Raw genomic sequence first — 25,294 nt, forward strand, 5'->3', positions numbered from 1 at the left:
GCAGGTACTCCAGCAAATGCAAGCCTGCATGTGTGCCAGATACATGAAAAATGAAGGTCATGTTGCAGATGAAGATGATTGGTACAACATGGCCCATTGTGAGGATCAACTTTAAAGTACATACAATAATTCTTTTCAGTAAAATCTGATAAATGAAATCTTGTAAGGTGTTTTGACACCAACTGCCTGCTCAAAGGAAGGCAGGTGTTCTAGGTTTAAATTGAAAGCTAGGGAAGATAAGAGTATGAACCACTTAAGCTTTGATCTAGGGTACAGAGAGCTCCTCTACTAAAATGTCCAATTAAACCTATAGAATAACCTGCCACAGCCAATATGAAACAAAATATTTTGAGACCAAAAGATTCATACAACCAGTATGAAGTAAGAATCAAGAAGGGATGACAGCTTTTTTCTGATGGTGATATGCCCTGACGGCCCTCACCAACAAAAACTATCTTCTCTAAAGACAGGCAAAGCAGTAGTACCAAGAAGAATGAATCTTGATGGGCGCTCTGGTGCAAACAAAAGACCAACAAAGGACCAATGGTTGCCAAGAAGTCTGTCGGGGGTCCACAAGACCGAAGTCAAAGTCCCAACTTGGAGGTTTAACTGTAGTCCAAGGAACTGATTGGGCAAGATGTTGAAACAGGTCATAAATGCTCCCATCATTTCCCAAATCCAAGCCATGCTGGAGAAAGACCACAAAGAGAGATCTGTAACCTTTAATTGCTGAGAGGGAGAGTTTCTTGCAGTTCTTTACATAAATGAGGAACTCATTACCTGAACACAAGTATGAGTGGATGAATACCCTACTTATTGCATCAAATAACAGACTGAGTTTAAAATTTACAAGAGTCCATGAAGTTCACCTACTCTCTTTGATGAAGCCAAGGCCAGTAAAACCATTTTAAGGATTAAATTTCTGTCTGATGAACCCCATAAGGGTTCATATGGAGCACGAGTAGGGCTGCTAAGTACCAGGGTCAAATCCCAGTTAGGAGGCTTAAGATCTCTTGGGGAACAGGACTGTTCAAACCTTTTGAGAATCATGAGAGACTTCCCATGGGGCGGAACTGTCTACAGCTTTCAAACGCAGAACTAATCCTAGAGCAGCTCCATAGCCCTTGATGGCTGACACAGACAGTAGTTTCTCCCAATGGAGGAATATGAGGAAGTCCACTACTTGTTGAATAGAAGTTCTGACTGAAGAGAAACCCCGCTGATGACACCAATCACAGTAGACAGTCCATTTTCTCTGGTACATGGCTGTAGATGGTCTTCTGATATAGCCAGGCATCTCTGTTGCTGCTCTGCAAGAAAAGCCTTTCGCTCGCAAGAGATATTTTACTGGATAACTCCAGCCATGAAGAGATAGGGACCCTTCTGATTGGTGGAACCTCTCAATGCATGATTGGCAAAGAAGGTTGTACCAGCAGGGAATCTCCCTTGGTGCCATGGTCAGCAGAGCTAAAAGATTGGGGTACCACTCTGCGCGTGGCCACAAGGGAGCCACTAGGGTCATCCTGAGGTTTTGAGGAGTCATTACTGTACCCTGTTGATTACCTGACGGATCAGGCAAAAGGGGGAAAGGCGTAAACGTTCAGGTTGTCCCAAGGGTGTTGCAGGGCGTCTTCTGCCAAGGCCCAGGGATCTGGAACAACTGAACAAAATACTTCTAGTTTTCTGTTGTAACTGGTCAGAAAGAGATCTCCTGTTGGCCCTCCCGACAGATGGAATAGCCTTTCCGCTACTTCCAGATGAAGTGACCACTCTGTTCCCAGCACTTGACCCCGACAACTCAGCTTGTCTGTCACAAAGTTCCTCTTGCCTGGAGTGTATCTGGCTGAGAGATCCACTGAGTGAGTCACCGCCCACTGGTGTAATTGTACTGTCAATTCGTTAAACTGATGGGAAACTAGCAAGTATGGATCGCTGGTAAATGACGAAGTTCTGGAAGTGTATCTGAATTACACTCAAGTACATCTACCGAGCAGCAGAGATATGATTTCCCTTCACCATCTTGCTCCAATTAGAAGAGAACAGAATTAATATGAAGCTCCTGTTGATCAAATTGTTAAATGCCCAATTCAAGTTGAGCAACTGGCACCTGAGCCTTCAACTCTAGCAGTGCCCACTTTCACTTGGTGCCTCAAGAGTTATTGAATAAAATGGTCTCCAGCAGGCCTAATGCTTCCTGTTAATGACATTCCTTCCCAGCAACAATTACTGTGGAGTGATGAAGACTCAGAGGGCATGCAAAAGGGACAAATCAAAATACCTTATCAAAATTGTCAGTTGTAATTTTTTCTGTTTACTGGTAGTAAATGTGGTGAAATGTTTGTATAGTGTACGTCTGATGCTAGAGTTTGTATTTTGTTTTTAGGTTTATAATGTTTACATATAAGTAAAAAAGCCACAATAATATAATTGATAAATTGTATATTTTAAGACACAAAAATATACAAAAAAGGGGATAAAAAGAGGGAGCTTTCGACCATTTATCAACGGTCCTCTTCAGTTGGCTGAAGAGGACTGTTCTGCTAAACAATCGAAACTCCCTCGTTTTTATCCCCTTTTTATATATTTTTGTGTCTTAAAATATACAATTTATCAATTATATTATTGTGGCTTTTTTACTCATTATTTTCGATCACAATATAGTGATGCTCCACAGTTAATGTTTACATATGTTTAACAGAGCGTCTTACAATCTACTTTGTTCATATAACACACGAATTTAAATATAACCAAGGGTTAGTTATTTTCACAAGTTCCCCCTAAGCATAGTACAGTAACTGTTTCAAATGTAACAGTCTATAACACAGGATAAGAATAAACAACTATAAACTTGGTTAAAAATATTTTATTAATAACACACCAATGTTCATTTGAGTCAAAACCTTTGTTCTACAGAGTTCATAAGAATCATACACATTTTCCCAGAGACAGTAGTTTATGACCTTAGTTTAGCATTTGTATTGGTCTTCTTTCTTTACATTATGCTACTAAAATGGTTGGAATGTAAAATACGGTGCATGGTTCAGGATAAAAACAAAACTGATGTAAACACAAATCTAGAGCTTCAAAGACATGTATCTTTTTTTTTTTTTCATTTTATAGCGAGCAGGGGTGAAGGCTTCCTGTGGGATTTTCAGGTAAGTCTGGGTCTTACCTGGCCTCACCTGCTATGCTCAATGAAATATTTCTCTAGAAATATTATTGAGTTCTTCTGTTACTGAAAATAAAACTAATATACCTAAGAGAAGGCATCTGATAATGATATGCTCCCAACCCTAAAAAAGCATCCCAACTCTAGCAGTACTTCAGCATTGAAGTAAGCTGAATTTATTATAAGTGCCTAATAACAATAGATTAAAAAGAATTACAATAATAATAATGATAATTATCTGGCAAAATAAGTACCTGGAAAAATGATAAAATACTTTGGTAGTGTCACTTGTGTTGGGGAGTAGTATTAAAGCTTTAGTTAGTTTCTGCACCAGCATGTCTGGTGGTAGTTGAGGATACTTTACCATTAGAAGGTATTTTACAAAAGACACAGCATTCTCCCCAAATAAAATAAAGGGATGTCAGTCTTTTGATAAAATACCTAAAGTAGGTGAATTACCCTATAGCTAGCTGCTTGAACCCATCATGGGCTTGCTATCACAGGTGCCGCCAATCGGTACCATCTAACTATCACACTGTGGTCATAACCACACTCTCAAGAAGAATTAAAAATATACAAAACTATATACACACTGTACAATATTGTTATTTTTTATCTTTAACATTGTCAGGACTATCTGGGAAGAACACTTTGGTGATCACAATATCGCCTGTACTGAGAGTCTGGCACTGAGCATCAGCTTTATTGGATAGTGTAGACACAGGGGGCACATTACTATGAAAGGAGTGTGGGGGGGAAGTCTGGGGAGACACAGAAACTCCCTGAGAATATCCATGACAAGGACAGCAACATGGAGCAGTTGAGCTGCTATTTGTACCTACAGGAGATGATGGATCAGAAACTTGTGTAGCTGCTGCTAATATTGCTTCTAGTCTATCAATCTTCTCTAATCGGTCCATGGCACCATTGCTAAGTACCTGATCCACCATGCTCATGCTAGTAGCAAGGGATGGTGAGCCACCAAAGCCATCTGCTTCCCCTTCTCCATCACAACGCGGTGAGAGCAAGCCACCCCCAGAGCCTCCTGACCCTCCTGATCCCACACTGCTCAGACTTGGGTATTCACCCTCTTCCACACCATCACGATCGTCGTCATCATTTTCATCACTATTGTCATCATCATCATCACCATTTTTATCCGGAGATTCGTCTCTGCAATGAAAAATTAAATTAAAGATTATTATTATGTGGATACAGATTGGAAGTCTTCTGAATTCTTTATACATCAAAAAGTTACAAATGTTCAATAGTGTACTTACATAATGGAGAGGCAAATCACCATCTTAAGAAAACACTTGCATCAGACCTTAATATTTGTGGTAGTTGAGAATATCAACTTCACATGGCTCAATGAACAACTCATATCAATGCTGAGATCTGGCAATAACATATTGTTTTGTACAATGAAGCAAAAACAACTGGAATCAGTGTTGAAGAATCTAAAAGAATGCAAATCGAAGACACTGTCTGATAAATACTGTTTAAAGCTGTGATGACAGATTCTTGCTGAAAGAAAAGATTCTTATAATCATAAGCATTTATAAAGATTCAAGCATGATGTAAGTCATACAATTAAAAGCAACAACTACAATTAATGTTAAATGTACATGCTAAGTGCTCCAATTTTATATGGTGAAATAAAAAACAATGCCGAAGCAAGTTTGTGTTGCAACAACTACCATTTCATGGAATGAATTGAATTCTGGTAGCAAATTAAGTTCCAAATAATTAAATTAGGTCTTTGTAGTTACCCTTCACAAAAATTGAGTTATTCTTTGTCACAAAACAAATGACTAATTATCATTAATGCCTTAAGAAATTTTGTTCGCTTTACCCTGTCATCAAATTTCAACTCAAAACTAGCTTTAATGATTCACCATTTTAACTTCCAGGTACAGTATATTATGCCAAGTAATGATATGATAAATACTAGTTTCCTTTGCTATCTGGTAACTTAATCCACAACAATGTCACAAATTTTTCTTTACAGCAATGCACTAAATACCTACTAAATTAGTTTTTACATACTAGTTACAAGATTAAAAGATCATATAACAGTCACAGTGTAAATTTATAACAATTAGACACCAAAATTCACCCTATGCATGTTTTTTCAGTGTCCCCTAACCAAACAGAGCACTGTAACTCAGCAAGATACATATGAATAAATACAGAGCAAAATCTGAAAACAGACATATTGTATAAACAAAAAAATGAAGAAATAATAACTTTTAATGATTCAAAATCAGCCAAAGTAGTTACATGAATTAACATTGCTATTATTTAGTTACCCATAGCCGAGTCTTAACCATGTGTTTACTGTTATTAAGTCACTGTCAGGAGAGCAAATAAAGATGGCTGTACGTATGTACAGTACAAATATTGTGCAAGATGCAATACAAGCATAGCAGAGCATAAATAAAAGTTCAAATTATAAAAACAACAACCTTCACCTACACTTAACATTTCAGCAAAATTAACTCTGGCGGCAACAGTTCCAAAGGAGGTAAAGCAATGAATTGGCTGTAAGCCATCTGGTGACATTTCAAGCATGCTTTTAATATGCAGAGCAAGGCAATGTTGACAATAGGTACACATTTTAAGGACAAATCACTGACATCTATTACAAGTTTGCATCAAACTTTCAGTAAGTCATAGGAACAACTGCTTGCTACATAGTGCACATAAAACTTCTAAGGGGTTATTATCACAAGTAAAGTATTTTAATCCAAACATATGTAAAATTTCAGTACCTCCCCTGTAAGAAATTAAGATTTTCAAAATGTACCATTTAAATTTTGTTAAGGAGCAACTTCTGGGGATTAATGAACCAATTCACCCATAACTGCACACACGATTGGAAAAAATTTTAAAACACAATAACAGTGAAATCACCATATTATTAGAGAAGAATATATAGCACTCCTTTTCTACATATGCACTTGTTGCAATAAGACCAAATCACAAGGTATTGGGACATGATTAAGAGCAAAATGATAGATGTTAAATGACTACAACAGAAAATCCTGACAACAAATACTTCTATGGACATTTTACAACAATCCAGCACTGACAAGGGCATGTGCAATCACTGTCAAAATTCAGGCATAAAAGCACTCCACAGATTTTACCAAGCCATAAGCAATGTATCAGCAGCATGCAGCAAAAATCATTGTGAACATACCTGTCTTTTTTGTTCTGAAGGCGTTCTAGTTTCTTAGCAACTTTGTAAGACCCCTCGAGCTTTTCTCTTTCTTCATCACTTAATTCCAGATATCTGAAATTTAAAAAATTTATTTAGGAACTATGCAACTTCATCAAGCAGATAAAATGTTCCTTGACCTTCAACTTCATTTGTAAAATTCATAAAAGTACAAATGGAAATATAAAGTAAGGGGCGCACTGACTGCCTAATTTCGAGGAATTATCAATTTTTAGTTTTTTACAGTTTTGGACTGATATATGTCTAAATAATCACGTCTTGAAATATTATTGTGCTAAAAAAATTTTTAGGTGGGTTTTTTACATATTTGTTCACTGCATTTGCCAGCCTGTGAGTGGCACTGAGTGAAAAATTGTCCCAAAATTTCTGTATAACTTTTTAGGTGGAAGTGAGAAATACACTTTACTTTCCTCCTAAAATACACATTGTCTATGATAAAAACTGGCTCTTCCTCTCAAAAAATATAATACCAGGGTAAATATATATCTATGCATCTCGATATCGCCCTGAGAGTGACAAATTGTCATACAATATCTGTATGACTTCCCAAATCTGGATAGCAGAAAGTGAGAAATTTACTTTAGTATCTTACTAAACCTACCCATTTTCTATTCAAATCAGAGTAAATATATATCTATACATCTCGATATTTTGACCTCGTCACAGTCGTATCACAGATGTACCTTGCCAACTAGTATATATATAATATTTATATTTCTTGACATACTTTTACTGTGTATTTTTCAGAAGTATGAAATTATATAAGTAGGTAACAATTCCTAACAGAGCGTCAGGTTTTACCAATAAACCATCTCAATTTGTGTGTGACTCTGGTCCAAGCAATATCCTAGTGCTTTGCAATGCATTTCCTTTTCAGATTTTCTGACCATGCACAGTAACCCCCCGTATTCGTGTTCTCACGATTCGCGGACTCACCTATTCGCAGATTTCTCTATTGAACACATATACACATTATTCGTGGGAAATTCACCCATTCGCGTTATTTTTCACTGAGAAATATTCACTAATTACTGTATTTTCATATAATTTTCATGACTAAATGCACTTTTAGTGATAAAACTACTCAAATACTCAGGTATAAGCATTTTTAGAGATTTTTTTTGTGTTTGAACTATCAAAATTGGCAGTTCTAAGTGTTTTTAGAGGGGGTTTTAAGTATTCGTGGATCTTAGCTATTTGCAGGGGGGTGCGGTATGCATCCCCCACGAATACGGGGGGTTTACTGTAGTGCATTCACGCAATTCCATTGTAATAAGCGAGAGAGGTACCACCCTTATGAGGAAGATATTTCAATGATTGCATGTCATAAGAGGTGGAAGCAAAAGGAAGCATCTGGCCTGGGATAGCAACAATGACAGAGCTCCCATATCTAGGCAACGGATTTGTTATCCTATATAAGTGATATTCAAATTAGTGATTAGTGATATTCTAATTATTGATTATTATTTTTCATAATAATTATGTAAGACCAGCAAGCTTGATTTTACTCCAGTGAGTTGTCGTCTGACTCGTGATGTGTAGGCCTGGTTGTTCAGCATCTGTTTACTTTATCCTCCCAGTTTTTGTTTATTTACCTCTCCAATATCTGAACGGAAAACACGTGCTGTACAGTGGTAGCATATATAAGTTATGAAGAAAATTTTATACTGATAGCATAATTTTTATAGGTTATGAAGAAAACTTTGGGGCAAGTGTAGAATGATGGGAACAAACCTTTCCTAGAATGCCATGTCCTGGCCCAGCCTCATTAGGGCATTTGTTTTTATAATTTAAGAAAAAAATTTTGTGCTGATAGCATATAGCCTAGTATTTTTTAAAGGTTATGGAGAAAACATAGCATATATTAATGAATTTTTATGTTGTGAAAAACTCTGCACTGATAAATATAAAATAATATATATATATATATATATATATATATATATATATATATATATATATATATATATATATATATATATATATATATATATATATATATATATATATATATATATATATATATATATATATATATAATATGAATGAAAGCTGCTTGTGTCGGGTACATAGCATTTGATTATTTCATTAAGGTGTTTAACAAATTTCATTAAGGTATTTAACAAACAGGTAGGTGGGCGTAAAGGGGGGGTTTGGCTGATTCAGGAAACATTCTTCCTGTCCACCACCATCAGGTCCTAACAAGACTCACATCTGGTAATGACTCCAACAACATAAGAGCCAAAAAAGCGAGTATTCCTGTGAACTAGCAACACCAGAGCAGTTGAGAAACTGATATCCCCCTCACAACCAATCAAAATGTTCACCAGGAAATACCAGCAACTGAATCATCACACAAGGAAAGCAGCCAGTACCATCCCTGTCACTCTGAAAAACTGACTTATGAGAAAAAATCTCACAAGCCAATCAAAGCATAAGATTTTACTCCCACTTAATCACCTGCCAGTAAGCATTGCATCCCTCACCAATCACCTGGTATATAAAGAGCCATACTCACTGTTACACATTAGTCTACTTGTCTTTTGACTAAACATGTTCAGTACAGCCTGAGCAAAATGTGGAATCGAAACATATGAAACTATTTACCCAAGGAACACCTCAAGGAATAGGAAACCTCTGAAAACCCACACCTTATTTCACCAATGACTTGTAAGACTTCCTCATAAACATCAGAATTACTTTGCAATCTCGATGTATATTTATTAAAAGAATTCCCATCAAATGTTCATCTCCCCATAAATGAAAGAGTAACTAACATAGGAAAGTTAATGGCGGAAGGCAGTCAAGGAGAAGGAACAATGACAAGAAAGACTGAAAACAATCCCTTTTGATTCCACTTGTTTGAAAGTCTCCTACCTAAATAATAAAGATAACATTTAAAAGCTTATCTTCACTAACCTGAGTAATCTGATTTCCCTATTGGATAAAACAATAGCTCTCGCTTGTGTTGTTGCTAACTTTGTTTTCAACTCTGCAACTTCGGTTTCAATTTTACGCTGCTTCTTCTTCTGCTTTACTTCGTCTGGCTGGATCATCGACTCGACTTGTTCGCGGCAAAGTTCTTCAAATAGTGGCATCAATCCGGGATCTAATTGTCTGAAAACGGAGAAAACGTTAATGGAAATGCAAAAGGGAGAGCTGTTTATAAAGGCAAGCCCCATCAACTTTATCATGGAATAAAGCCTTTAACATGAAGAAACATCAAGCACAGGGTGACTTGAAAATTGAAAGAACACTGTCAAAAAGATCTACAAAAAAGGTGAAACTTCGCTTACATAACACTGATAATTTTTCTTTTTATTGTGGTATAAGCAATACACATTTTTACTTTCCACTAACGTTATCAAGTATCAATGAAAACCAACTTTCACATTCACAAATTACATAATATAAATATGAGGCCAAGAAAATCTAACTATAAATATAATGGTGCGTCCAAGATCCTACCTTTTCATTGCGTCGTGTACTGTGGGAACCAGAGCAATCACATCATATGCTGCATACACAATCATGTCTTCCGTCAAAGGACGCCGCGCCCAAAATCTTTGATCTCGTCGGTAAACGTTCTTCATCTGCAAGACATTTTCAAATCTTACGACAATGCTGATAAGATAATGGCAGGTATAAAATGGAAAACCTCACTAGATTATGCCGATATGCATTAGGGTTGTAGAGCAATAAAAGAAGGGTTGTGTGTGTGTGTCTGTGAGAGAGAGAGAGAGAGAGAGAGAGAGAGAGAGAGAGAGAGAGAGAGAGAGAGAGAGAGAGAGAGAGACCGCCGGCGTGTCTATTCGACTTTTTTCCTCTTTTGTTTACTTCATGTCATCTAATCCTTCCCTTACTTCCAGGAGGAGGTCGTTCTTCTAATTCAGACGGGTATAATTATCGTATCATAACTTACTATAGCATGACAGTGGGCACTAACAAATGATCTAAATCATATTTTTAAAGAGAACGAATCACGGGAAAAAGGGTCAACAGACTTCCTTTTATAAGTAATGACAAACCTGTCACTCGGAAGCAGTAGGTTACTTGATCCAAGAAACGTACAGGAAGGCAGAGATTTCACATCCCGGATTACCATCATTATTCTCTCAGCGAAGCCACGGACGAAAAGAAATAGTTTCTTCACGAGAACAGTAAGACTAGATTAGAAAGCACCGACGTTCATAAAACTGCAAGAGAAGATCTTCCTGCTTTCACTCCTGACAGGAGAAATAACCTAACGCCAGAAAAGTGGCACCTGTAATTAAACACTCGCTTTCATAACGCCTAGACAGGTGTATGAAGTTTATTTCTTTTACAGGGGATATGATTATACACGCAGGGATGATACACGTACGAATACTCTTGTGCATGTGGCTGCATGTGTACAGTCATTTCAAAGTTCACTTAATTCTCTCAATTCTGAAAATTAATATCATTCATTTACAGCGCGTGTGTGTAGACTTTTCAAGGTCAACTTCATTTTAGCTTTAAATATATTTATTCATTTTTGGATATACGCACATTTGATTGTGTGCGTGAGCTTACGCTCACGTAATTGAGAACATTTTTTTTAGGAGTCGCATCACTTTAGACGTACACAAATGAATCTGATTCACCTCCACCATAGACACATGTCTGGGTGAACACGCTCATTATTTTCTGTGCGAGATAGCGTATGTGTGTAAGCGAACTCTTTCCAAAGTAGTGTTTCAGAGATAAACAATTATCAGACATCTAACGGTAAATTCCAGGCGTCATAGGCAGCGTTCAAGCCAGTCCCGGAAACCTACATCGTCTCTGCATTTTCTGTTCACTGTCACGATTCGCGACTTGCTCTCTGCTTGTGCCCGCGCCCACCTCGTGGTTTCTCGGCCGCTCGGAGCTATTCCGGAAGACCGCTCAAGATAACATTCACTCACGTCATTCCGCAACATTCATTTGTAACGATTATTCGCTCTCTTTACCCGCCTATCATTTTCTTCCAAACCAGATTTTAATTTCACAACACAATTGGATTGAGGAGTCTCTCTCTCTCTCTCTCTCTCTCTCTCTCTCTCTCTCTCTCTCTCTCTCTCTCTCTCTCTCTCTCTCTCTCTCCGCGCGCGAAGAAAGCAATGGCAGGGCGTGTTTCCTTAAGAAGCTACTGTCTGTTGACATAAATAGTGAATAACGTACTTCACTGTTAGTTGACTCCTGTAGGTCAGAGTTGTGAATTGGGAGGGAGATACGAAGACCGAGAAAAAATAAAAGAGGAATTGATCAGTGATCTGTCTGAATGTAAACGGTATCATCATATAAATGAGAAAAAGATATCTACGGGGCAAATTTCAAACCACAGAGATGAAACAATTCATAATTTACATACTCTCTCTCTCTCTCTCTCTCTCTCTCTCTCTCGGAGAGGGTACGGGTTTATAAAACTGTAACTTCTATCTTCGGGTTTATAAAACTGTAACTTCTATCTTCTAAAGACTTTTCAGCAAAAAAAGGGAGATCATAAAACTATAGGATGCTTAACAATTGTTGAAAGTTGAAAAAAAATCAAAAGTGCGACAGATTCGTCATTGAGGTATGTGCAAAATATAAATGCATATACATCTTGCACATGACCGAATAAGATACAAAATAACAAAGAGAAAGTATTATAATACAGCATAACACAGCACAACACAGGCCCTATACAGTATTTTATAGCATGGCGTGAATAACATATACCATTCCCGAAATTCGTACCTGGTCTTTTCTGGGATTGACGGGGGCACCGTAGGAACGACACAGGGTGTTCAGGGAGATGTTTTTCACCTTGTAGACGGGCTTCCCCGTCTCCTGCTGCTGCAATACAGTATGCGCTGCCTGTCAAAGAAGAAAGGTGACTGTTAATGAGGTGCCTCGTTTGTTTGTCATTCATAACGACCGTATATTCACATTCGGCAAGGCGAGGAGGTCGTTCACTTCTCGAGAGGGATTCCGCGTAACAGATTTCTTGTGTAGGATAAGTATAAAATAAAAGCAATGCTAAATATAGTCCTGAAGAAAATAACAAAATGAACTAAAAAAAAGCAAAAACAAATTTACATAAAAACAGCAGCTGGGAATTATATAAAAAAAATCGTTGTCATATGAAGACAATCACACAAATAACAAGATGAACTGTAACCTTCGAAAGCACAAAATAAAAAGATCAAAGTTCAACAAAATAATAGAAACAAAACGGAGAACACAATCGCTGAACTCCATGAAATTAACCTAGACGTAGTGTAAATAGACAAAAATAATTAAAAGATCCATAAATCACTTAAAATGTAATATGAGCCGAAGCGACGAACCCAGTCTTCCCGTGACAAACGCAACTCACACTTCAAGTAGCAGTGACATCTAATAATTAATAAATAAAAAAAAACTGTCAACTATCAATGACGATGTTTTAACTACTGACATAACGTAACGCCCAAGCTGTCCTGAATGCTACAAGGTTATAAACTAATTCATTATTCTTTTAAAAGTGTTTGGATTTGTGGAAGCAGAACATATATGAAAATGACCAAACACAACCTATGTATATGGTTCATACACATTCATACACGTGCATACATACATTATTTTTCACGTATGTATATATATATATATATATATATATATATATATATATATATATATATATATATTATATAAATTATATACATATGTATATACAGTATATATAATTTACATATATGAATATACACGAAAATAATGTATGTATGCATGTGTGTGTGTGTGTGTATGAACTATATACAGTACATAGGTTGTGTTTAGTCATTTTCATATTTGTTCTGCATCCACAAATCCAAATACTTTACAAAAGAATTATATATATATACATATATATATATATATATATATATATATATATATATATATATATATATATATATATATATATATATATATATATATATAAACAAAAAAACCACAATACTGCCATATTTATTCATTTCTAAGCTGACAGCTGTTTCTACCATCCAAGGTCATCTTCAAGGCTAATCTAGATAAACAATGGAAATACATTGTAATATATAGCAGAGTTCACCCGAAAAAATATCCAAAAACAAGATTAAAAAGTGAAATTTCAAAAATTTGAAATGTCCACAAACTTCATAGTTTTGAGAAACTTAACATATGTTTCTGACCAGGACCTCTCTATGAATACGGTACCCCAGTTACAGAAATCTTTAAAATTTAACTTTCCATTCTTCTTTTTTCATAATTCTTTTTACTGAATTTTAAATACTATATATATATATATATATATATATATATATATATATATATATATATATATATATATATATATATATATATATATATATATATATATCCACTGGCGGATCTAATACTTCGGCCCTGGGATCGAACAGTCCATTCCATTCCATTCGGTTGGCCCTCCCCCCGGCCTCTGCACTTGCAAGGGGGACAGAAATAAAAAGTATTTTTGCAGCTGCTTCGGGTACGAATCACAGTAGCTTATCAAACGACGACTGTTGGCAGAGAATTACAGGAAAATCATTCAAAGTCATCTGATTCCATTAAAGTTAATGGCCGTTAATTTTGTTACATTAAAGTCCGATATTTTTCATGCAGATTTCATTAATTTGTTACTTTTATTCAATATTAATCAGTCTAATCCAATTTTGTTTTAATAAATGTAATCCAACTTTATTTCAATTAATGATCGTATTCGTATTTAATCTATATCTATTTTTTCCCGTCTTAATTTAATTTCAAATGTTTCAATTCTTTCTCAATTATTCTAACATCTTAATCTATACATTTCAATTTTACTCTCAAATAATTATTAACTGCTATTAATTCTCATAAACTTCATCATCTGGTCAGCACCACATTTCTCGACATTATAATAATTTTCTCTTTATATTATTCACTTATTTTTCTTCTTTCCTTTATAATTATTACTGCTGTGGTTGTAATTACCATACTTCGACTCCCATGACTTTTATTAAAACTATTTTGTTGTCAATAGGTCGTAGTCCTCATTATTATTATTATTATTATTATTATTATTATTATTATTATTATTATTATTATTATTATTATTATTATTATTATTGCTGACATGTGATAATGATTTGCTTCGCAAGAGTCCTGAAAACCTACGGGGAACGCACAGCACACTTCACCACACAACTGTCATATACAATGGATACAGTAATTTACAACCAAGCAGAATAATATGCCACATATAAATAATTACTGTTGTTGATAATGCATCATTATATTAATTATTATTATTATTTACCATAAGGGTCCATCGTGACCATACCAAGAGGGCACGTTCGGTAGCTACTCGCTGGAGAGATTTCAATACACGAATTAAGCTCGACTGTCCAAGAGTAATTACCACATCGGCAAAGTCCCGTCGTCATCCCGCGCCTGACACGCAATGCCACGGTTATCCCGCTGTCATTATCGTTCTGGATTTAATCTAATTAACAAGGCCCAATTAAACAGGCAATTCGATGGGGCCCCGGTAAACGCGCCATCTCTCTCACAACGTTTCCATTCGTGATTCGTGACTGTCGTCACGAACAGCTTCCGGACACAGAAAAGGGTCACTGGTAATTCACTATTAGAAAAGGGGAAAGGAGAAAAGAAACATCTGAGAAATGGTACAAAAACAACAACAACAACAACATGAAAGGGGAATAAATATAATTAACCTTTATAAATATGGTACAAAGCTAAACCAGTGACTATAAAAATAAAAATAAATACCACAGCTCTGTATATGGAACAAAAATGTCTCTCTCTCTCTCTCTCTCTCTCTCTCTCTCTCTCTCTCTCTCTCTCTCTCTCTCTCTCTCTCTTTCATAAACACACAGAGAAACACATACGTAAAACGTTTAAAATGCATATAGACAACAGAAATAACAGCAGAGCAAATGGAAGAAAAACAACATCACCAACAACTGAAGAACAACCCAAATATACAAAAATAGAAAGCAAACACTACAACAGGTAGATATAGCAACATACAAAAATAAGACGAAAAGAATTATGAACAATTATGAAAGAAATAAATGGGAAAAACAAGAGTAAATAAAGCAATAACATTATGAAAAAACAAAAAAAAAACAAAAGCAACTACTGCGAAAAAAGGCGCGGTAACAAAAGCAAAAAAAAAAAAATCATAAAAAAAGGCAGGAAACAAAAGGTTTGTGTACAAGACTCAGCCAAGAGTAATCCATCATGTGTTAAAGAGAGAGAGAGAGAGAGAGAGAGAGAGAGAGAGAGAGAGAGAGAGAGAGAGAGAGAGAGAGAGAGAATATAAGAAACAAGAATTCGCTCTGGTGGTAAATAAAAGTGCACAGTGGAGCATTAACAAAACTCATGATAATAATAACGAAAGTAACCCGCAACCATTTCCTACATACGAACAGACTTCTTCTTCACGTCGGGACTGAACCTCGGACCTATCAGGCGAGAGGTGAGGGTTACACCAACTGAGTCTCAGGAATCATAAAGAAGTTAGAATATAAGTCCAGGTCTTATACCGCACCTCAAGATGTAAAACCTACCCAGGTAACTCTTCTAGGTTACCACGTAAGCACTTGGATTCCACGGTGAGGAAGAAATTTAATAACATCAAATACAACAAAGGTACAACTAAGAACAGAATACGGCAGAATCAACAGTGAATATCACCGAGGGTTTAAAAAATACTACGGTACTATTGACTTTATTATTATTATTATTATTATTATTATTATTATTATTATTATTCAGTAGATAACACCTATTCATATGGAACAAGTACACCAAAGGGGCCACTGACTTGAAACTCAAGCTTCCAAAGAATATGGTGTTCATTAGGAATAAGTAGGAGGAGATAAAGGAAATAACAGAAAGAAGAGATCCACATATTAAAAAAAGACAAATAAATAAAAACAATAAATAAATAAACAGATAAAAATATATTAAAATGTAAGAAGATGTATTAGTCACCTGACGCATTGGATGTTCTTCCAGATAAAAACGTACCTGTCAACTCTTCTCAATGCATCATGTCGACATGCAACATCAAACATTCCTTAAAACTCAAACATTCATTCACGTTTCCTAAAGAAAAACACAGCTAAAAGTTCTCACAACAACCTGATCGGGAGAGTTGTCACACACAAAGGTCAAACTGCTGCTCCGTGTGACCTTGTTACATGATGGCATTGCTTACATATCAGTTCTAGGTTTTTTATGCAGTCATCGAGGCAAGCATTCCCGTCCGAATCCTGCTGTGCAAGAGAGGCGTATACTGATGACGTTCTTCTTCAATACACAACTTTCTCGACAAAATATTGGTTAAACGATTCAGGAAACAACCAAACAAAGAAAAAAAGCAACAAATGTTACATTTTTGGAGTGACCGAATATCTAGCAACGAGACGAATCCGCGAGGATTCCGAAAAATGGTCCTTAGTAGGTTTCCCAGAGCAGTGAAGTTAAAATGCCGAGTGGCTCATTGAGGACAGAGGTTTGTAATCTCTGAAGACATTACAGACAGACACACAGACATACAGCCGTACGGAATTGCAAAAAGAAACCAATGAACCCACAAAATAAGACAAGAAAAAGTGATATAAACAAGGATTGGAAACACCAGTCGCGAGGAATTCAAAAATACTAAAATGACATACGTCCGGCTTTTCAATAGTTTAATTAAGTTATTATCGAAATACAAAACGTCACTATGTGCATAAAACTCACATGAATTTCATTACAGCTCAGTATAACAAAAAATCCTAAAGCCATTATCACTACCAAAAAAGTTCATGGAGGGACATGTTGAATTTGCCCAACAAAAGAAAAAGGAAATACATAAGAAAAAACAAATATGAAATTCATAACCATATTAACTACCAACGGAAAAATCTCACTCCGTGTTTACAGTACAAAGGTGAGTGGCATTGCCAACAATGATGAATCAAATCGAGAGAGAGAGATCACCTGGAATTGTAAACAACTACAAAAACTATAATAAATACCATTGTAATTTCAAAACTTGTCTCAATTCGTATTATTGAGCAAATCTGTAATTGTTTTCTTAAAATTGATACTAACAACAATAATAACACAGACAAAACTAATCAAGAAAAAATCTCATTTCACGAAAATTATCCATTCTCTCTCTCTCTCTCTCTCTCTCTCTCTCTCTCTCTCCGCATACTAAAATCCTTAAAGAAACTCCGTACCATACACATCCTTTTTTCTCTCCTGAACAATCTATTCTGAAAAAGAGAAATAAAGTTTTTTTTATTTTACCAACCCCTAACCTTTGCTCATGTGTGGAAGCAATGTTTCGACACCCTAATCAGAGCTTCATCATTTTTACCCAATATTTAAGAAAGGTCAGCAAAGGGAGACAAACAGAGAGAGAGAGAGAGAGAGAGAGAGAGAGAGAAGACATGCGTGGGTGTAATCGCCGGAGAAGAGGGGGAAAATTGTATCTAAATTTGGATCACCACCATAATTTCACTCGAAGGCAGAGGGTTACATACACGACTCCCCGAGGCTCCTGCGATCTTACTGAGAGAGACTTACCTCTCTATTAGGCGGTTTCGTTTTTACATTATTAATTAGATCAAATGGAAACTGCAACAATATTTGGGCTTGTACGGACGAAGATATTTGGTTTATGGTTACCCATAAAGTGAAACAGCGGCCATTCATGGACTGCTTCCTGAGCTAAGGAACCTTCTTATTAATGCTTCAATATATGAAACATTACAACTAGTAACCGGGTATGTATCTGATTTAACTGGACAGCGGGTTGCCGGGCTACTGCCTATCCATTAAAAAAAAATTAAATAAATCTTCAATAAAAGTGCTGCTTCATAAAACAAAGTAATGGATATTCAGAATACCTAGAATTTATTACATCCGTCCATGACAAAAATGACATTGCTGGAGATTACCGTCTGATATAACAAATGGCTTTTTAAATAATATATAAATGCAACGTAATTCACAGCAATTTAGGAACTTTGAAGTACCTTTTTATAGCAATTTTTCTGCAAAATAAATATTTCTATTATTTACAATATGCATTTATAAGAAACACGACAGAGATGCCATGAACTTCCTTAGCAACTTCCACAAAAGATGCCATTACTTGCGTAGTCAGTTTTAACAAATCACAAAAAAAAACCTTATTATCCAAGAAAATTACACCTGACCATAAGAGAGGCCATTACTTGCTAAGCAAGTTTCAACAACAAATAAAAGGCCATTACTTGCTCTGCAAATCCACAGAACGCAAGAGGCCGTTACTTCATCTGCAAGTCTCCACAGAAAACAGCAGGCTCCATTAATTGTTGACCAAGTTGATGATTAATTGCTTAGCAAGTTTCAATAAAACACAACAGAAGTCCTTAGTTGTTCAAAAAGTTTCAACAGATCACATCAGAGGCCATTGGTTGCTACGAAAATCTCGACAGGACACAACAGACTGGCGTCACTACATAAGGGGAAAAACTATGCAAAGAGGTTTATTTGGCCATCGATGAGGACGAATCATTGCGTTCTGCTATCAATGATTTAAAAGAAAAATGCTTTAAAATCGAAACAAAAATACCGAATAAATAAAAAATAAATACAGAATAAGAAATTAATGACGACCAAAATGCGTTTTCTTCCTTAAGTAAATTTTTTAAAAAAGAGAGAGAAATTTAGTAACAAAAGAGACAAAACCCGACTCACCTGAGTATCAAAGACATTTTTGAGTGTAACGCCAAACTGGTGGAAGAGCGCCCCAGAGTCTCCTCGACAATCGTGAGCAACCTGCAAGAAAAAAACAAAAACTGTAAGTATCTGCAACTGTCGAAAAATTGTAAGTATCTGCAACTGTCGAAAAATTGTAAGTATCTGCAACTGTCGAAAAATTGTAAGTATCTGCAACTGTCGATAAAAACTTTCTAAAAACAATGGAAAATATGACTGGTATTTTCGGTAAGGACCCGAAACTAGAAAGATTATTTATTTAGACTACAGTAATCTGGAGATTCCGTCACAAAATAGGAAAAACATTCGACCCCAATGACTAGCAGATAATGCGGACGAGGAACAACACAATCACTTTCACAGTTAAACATTAGTGTAAAAACATATCCACATCTTTGTGAAACATCCGAGAGACAAAACATCTGTGCAAGCATGTCAAACAGCAAAGTGAAACTGTATAAACGTCTCTGTGCAACTTCTAAATTTCGTGTGAAAACGTTCGAACATCTACAACTACATTTGTAACCTTCCACGCGAAACATATAAATGTGAGAAAACTTCAAACATCCTTGATTCTCCGCCGATCAACTTCGTCACAGCAAGGGGAACGGGGAATGAAAAATAACGAAAACACATCTGCTGTAACGTTACACGCATATGTAGGACACAACTGTTCGGTCTGCGTCAACAGAAGGTCGTCATGTATATTTCGTAACGCGCGTGCGTGGATGAATACCTATCCAATTATACTGTATAAACGTAGGGAGCTGTTTACATGTTTGGATGTATATCACGGGTGCACGTCACGTGATGTTTATGAACAGATGTACCCTGTGTTTTATCGTTTATTCTGTGGTACATCACTATCTAAATATTTAAAGTTCCGAGTTCTGAGGCAGCTTTTGTTGGGGAAGTTTTCCGCTCAAAGGTTACTTCTTGATTAGGCAGTTAAAAATAAAGGTACCTATTATTGTCACATAACAGAAGCATCTTCAACATAAATACTTCAAGAATATAAAACATAAAGCTTTTCTGTTTCACTTCTGCGCACACAAATACATAAGTTTTTATTTACAATCACATCATACGTCCATAATTAAATTAGTTCAAAATGGCCTAATGAATTTACAAGAATATGTTAATTCAGCTAATATATTTATAACATATTACTGATATAGACTTTTTAAGCATCACTTCAGTCGCTGTCAAACAAGGAATAAAATTCTAATACAAGGGAAACCTTTTAGTCATAGGATAATTTACTAACGCAACAGTACACTGACCAAAGAAAGAAATTTGACATTTTAAAAATATAGAGAAATACACGAGAGAGAGAGAGAGAGAGAGAGAGAGAGAGAGAGAGAGAGAGAGAGAGAGAGAGAATGTTTGTGCTCCATACAACACGAAGTGCACATTCTGTTTCACGCGTATTACGTCAAAAGAAAAAAAAAAAAGAAAAAACAGTACAAACGCACATCGACATGAAACATTCCATGTGGGAACCGAAAAAAAAGTAACAGTGAGCACACGCAATTGCGCACGCACAAAAGCGTGCAACAGCAGCAAAAACGCCAAACTGTTAAACATGCACGGAGCTCGTTGCACTCGAAACACGACCCCCCAACCCCACCCCCAAAAAAAAAAAAAAAAAAATTAAAAACGCTAGTTGGAAACACCACTCCATTCGCGATGCCAGCGAGCGGAGATTTGTTTATTGGAAATAACCTCCCCTTCGCATTAAGGACACGCAAGCGAACGCCCATGCAATTGCAAAGGAGGCTCCGAAGGCGCATGCAATTGCAAAGGAGGCTCCGATCTAATGGGCGAGCGTCGCACGGTCAAGCAGCACCGGTCGCAGACGGAGGACACGACAGGAATTTAATGAAGGCTGAATTTGAGCCAACAATATTTCCGATTTCGGTAATAATAATAATAATAATAATAAATAATAATAATAATAATAATATAATTATTATTATTATTATTAATATTAATAATATTATTAATTATTATTATTATTGGTTATGATTCTGTCGCGTTTGTTCCGATGACGTAGGCTAACCGAGCGAAAAATGTATCAAGTAATATTTTAGATCTTTTTCTAAAGCAACAGTTCCAGAGTCAGTAACCTCTAACGATACTGATTTTCTTTCTCACCAGACTTTGAAATTCCTTTCACTCGTAAACTCTTGGAATTGCGTTAACAAGTATCCGAGAGATTTCTTCTTCTTCTTCTTCTTCTAAACCCTTACTCTTTCTGGCGGTCAAATAACTTGCTGTTAAATCTGCTTTCGCAAACAGGAAAACAAAGCAAATCTAAGGAAATTGTTCAAACACGCTAACGCTAATAGTTTACAATACACACATACGTCAATAGAGCGAAATATAAACAAATGAATAGGAAGACGTTTGCTGTGAAGTTAGCCACAAATACACGTGATCAACTCTTGACAGAGATGAGCATAAAATGGCATTTCGGTAGTGTTCAAAGTCATTGTATATGGTCCGGACTTACGCATTGAAAAAGCCCGGTCAGGAAGTCAAGTCTCGAATACTAATACTGAGAGAGAGAGAGAGAGAGAGAGAGAGAGAGAGAGAGAGAGAGAGAGAGAGAGAGACTTAATGTCAGGCCTCTGGTGCCGGCTTGATCGATGGCGCCCTGCAGTATATAATTCGTAATTCTCATTTAGTCCTAATAACTTTGATATTAACGTCAGGGTAATTGCAACTCGCAGACATGAACAGAGAGAGGTATTTATGGAAGGTTTACAACATAGCTACATCCGTCATTCGCAGAGTGATCAATAGCGAAGGTTTCTTTTTCAAAACTAGGTTGGAATCTGGCGTGTTCCGTTTGCCTGTCTTGAGGTTTGGCCGCGTTTTATTTGTTGACGCAGTTCTTCAATCGTGGTTTTGTTTATTTTTTTCTTTTTTTAAACTTCAGATACGTAGCTGTTTTGACAAGGCTGTTATTATTATTATTATTATTATTATTATTATTATTATTATTATTATTACAATAAGTTCTCAAATTTTTGGTTTGTTTCACTGGGAAGGTTATGACTAATAATAATAATAATAATAATAATAATAATAATAATAATAATAATAATAATAATAATAATAATATAATAATAATAATGGAGAAACAATTCACAGTTATGTATATGCACATATAGTTATGGATAAATCTGTATAGATTTTTTTCCATTTGAAGGAATCTGTACAGATTTAATAATTAAATATATGTACATAATAATAACTGTGAGTAGATTTTCAGGTCTATTTGAAGACACATACTACTACAAGTATTTTAATAATAATAATAATAATAATAATATTCATGTTAAGGAATGTGCGGAATATAAGTCTTTTATTATAATAGTCAATAATCGTTCGTCTGGGTTCAGGTTCTATTATTATTGTCGACATTATTATTATTATTATTATTATTATTATTATTATTATTATTATTATTATTCCGAACGCCTAAAAATCTGCCCCACGCGGCCTGTAAATGAAGTGACGAAAAAAAATAAAAATAAAATCTAAAAGCAACATATTTGACAGTATGTCTCTTATTTTAATTTCCTCTTTTATGAAAATAGGTGCTGCAGTAACTCAAAAGTGGCGCTCTGGACCTTTCTACTATAATGGTTCTACTGACCTGGAAATTCAGAAGTTCTATCTTTAAAACTGTCGAAGTTAACGTACAGCGAGAGAGGATTTATAACCGCAACCAATGCATCAACTTATAATTCATTATTCTGGCATTAACTGAATGAACAGGTCCCAAACAGGACAACCAATAAAATAAAAAATTATCATGGCGTATTGCCTGCGTGTTATCACCTCATGAATACGCTTCATTACAACGCTCGACTGAACCACTACACCTGATCACGTGATCGAAAAAAACGGGCGCGACTGAACCACCTCAGTTTTAGTTTTCTGTAAAGGAAAACTATTGTGCCGGCTTTTGTGTGTTCGTCCGCACTTTTTCTGTCCGCCCTCAGATCGTAAAAATTGCTGAGGCTAGAGGGCTGCAAATTGATAGGTTGATCATCCACCCTCCAATCATCAAACATACCAAATTGCAGCCCTCTAGCCTCTGTAGTTTTTATTTTATTTAAGGTTAAAGTCAGCCATAATCGTGCTTCTGGCAACGATATAGGATGGGCCACCACCAGGCCATGGTTAAAGTTTCATGGGCCGCGGTTCATACAGCATTATACCGAGACCGCCGAAAGATTTTCGGCGGCCTTGATTATATGCTGTAGCGGCTGTAGAGAAAACTCGATTACGCCGAAGAAACTTCGGCGCATTTTTTACTTGTTTGATTCCGTGTTCAGTCACACTCTGTGACGAAGACTTTCGCCTCACACAAAAAAGTAAAGTGAAAATTCGGTACAGAACTGATGAATCGACACTTCAGTCGTTAACGAGATCTATGACGTTATAATGGGGATTAGAATTGCGCCTAAAAACGCACAAATAAAGAGACTACTGTACAATGCTTCAACACTTACGCCTAGAGACGTCGCACGATAGCCCCATATATGAAAGTGTAGGGGCGGAGTATCCGTATCAGAACAATTAAAAATTATCACAAAAATAACAAATCGAACAAAAATTATCTGAAAAAAGATGTCATTAAATGAATGAACAGGTCACCTACTATCTATTACAGGGACCGCGAGTCATCGTTTTTCTCAAATATCTTTCAAACTAACTATCTGATCGAAATGGTGCTTTGACACAGTGTACAAGACACCTTCCGCTAATTTTTGGTAACGTAGTGCATTGTCAAATGGTGTTAGTTAAGGCGTTTACTCTTGACTTTTAAAGGCAAAGTGGCATGAGTCAGCAGGACTAATCTACGCAATCCAACGTCCGCTATCCCCCATACACAGGAAAGGGGGGGGCGAGATGGGAAGGCCAGGAAAGTGGGTTGAGGGAGGGATGGGGAGGGGAAGGGAGAGGGAGGGACGGGATGGGTATAAAGGACGTTCGTTCGAATGCATAGTTTGGCGATGCTTGGCAACACCATGGAAGTCAAGAGTAAAGGTCTTAACTAAAACCATTTGACAATGCACTATATTACCAAAAATTAGTGGGAGGTGTCTTATACACTATGTCAAAGTACCGTTTCGATCAGATAAATAGTTTGGAAGATATTTGAGAAAAACGATGACTCGCGCTCCCTGTAATGGATAGTAGAGGACAGCCAGTGCAGTTCAGAATGTGAACAGAATTTGAAAATCGGACAAATATCCTCTAAAAATATATGGGAACGGGGCGACTTTTAATCTAGCCAAGAGGGCTACCAAATGCGGCCGGGACAACAGCTGGGCAACATATCACTTGGCTCGGCCTGGGACACCCAGAGTGCTCAAGACTTCTGCAGACGGCCACTTACGTAAGGCCCATCTATCACACCCCGGACGAGAGTGCTGTCCCTTGCAAAAGGGGTAAATGTGACCGTGAATATTTTACCAACTCGACAAGCTTTTGAGAGAGAGAGAGAGAGAGAGAGAGAGAGAGAGAGAGAGAGAGAGAGAGAGAGAGAGAGAGAGAAGCTGAATGATCTCAATAAAGTACTGGAATTTAAATACCAAAATAAATATATAGATGGCCGAGGAAATTTTTGCTGCATTTAAACAAAGAAAACAGAATGACGCACGAATTCACACACACACACACATATATATATATATATATATATATATATATATATATATATATATATATATATATATATATATATATATATATTATATATAAATAAATTATATATATATATGTACGAGTATGTGTGTGTGTGTGAGAGAGAGAGAGAGAGAGAGAGAGAGAGAGAGAGAGAGAGAGAGAGAGAGAGTCACCCTCTTCTAGCACTCTCTCCATACGTGCATACTGTGGTTAAAGTAGATCTTGGTCGCACTCTTCACGCATGACTGTACCAACTTTTCATCCTACGTTCTGCTCATAAGGCTAGCTTAAGTTAACAAGAACAATACTTTTCTTCAATGCTATTCACTTGAATAAGTCGTGATCCATATCCTTATAGATTAACTAGTAACTGTCCTGCGCATTCAGTCAGT

General features: G+C 36.3%; 1 protein-coding gene across 1 annotated transcript in view; it reads right to left on the minus strand.

The window, feature by feature from the left end:
* Nucleotides 1-2,845: 2,845 nt before the first annotated feature.
* Nucleotides 2,846-25,294, minus strand: part of LOC136847692 (egalitarian protein homolog) — a 222,519-nt gene continuing 200,070 nt past the window's right edge. Inside the window, 6 exon segments of the mRNA XM_067119509.1 lie at nt 2,846-4,342; nt 6,375-6,467; nt 9,333-9,530; nt 9,882-10,006; nt 12,156-12,275; nt 19,173-19,253. Of these exon segments, the coding sequence (XP_066975610.1) occupies nt 3,775-4,342; nt 6,375-6,467; nt 9,333-9,530; nt 9,882-10,006; nt 12,156-12,275; nt 19,173-19,253 (1,185 nt within the window). The 3' untranslated portion in view covers nt 2,846-3,774.

The sequence above is a fragment of the Macrobrachium rosenbergii genome, chromosome 17 (assembly GCF_040412425.1).
Source record: "Macrobrachium rosenbergii isolate ZJJX-2024 chromosome 17, ASM4041242v1, whole genome shotgun sequence".
NCBI lineage: Eukaryota > Metazoa > Arthropoda > Malacostraca > Decapoda > Palaemonidae > Macrobrachium > Macrobrachium rosenbergii.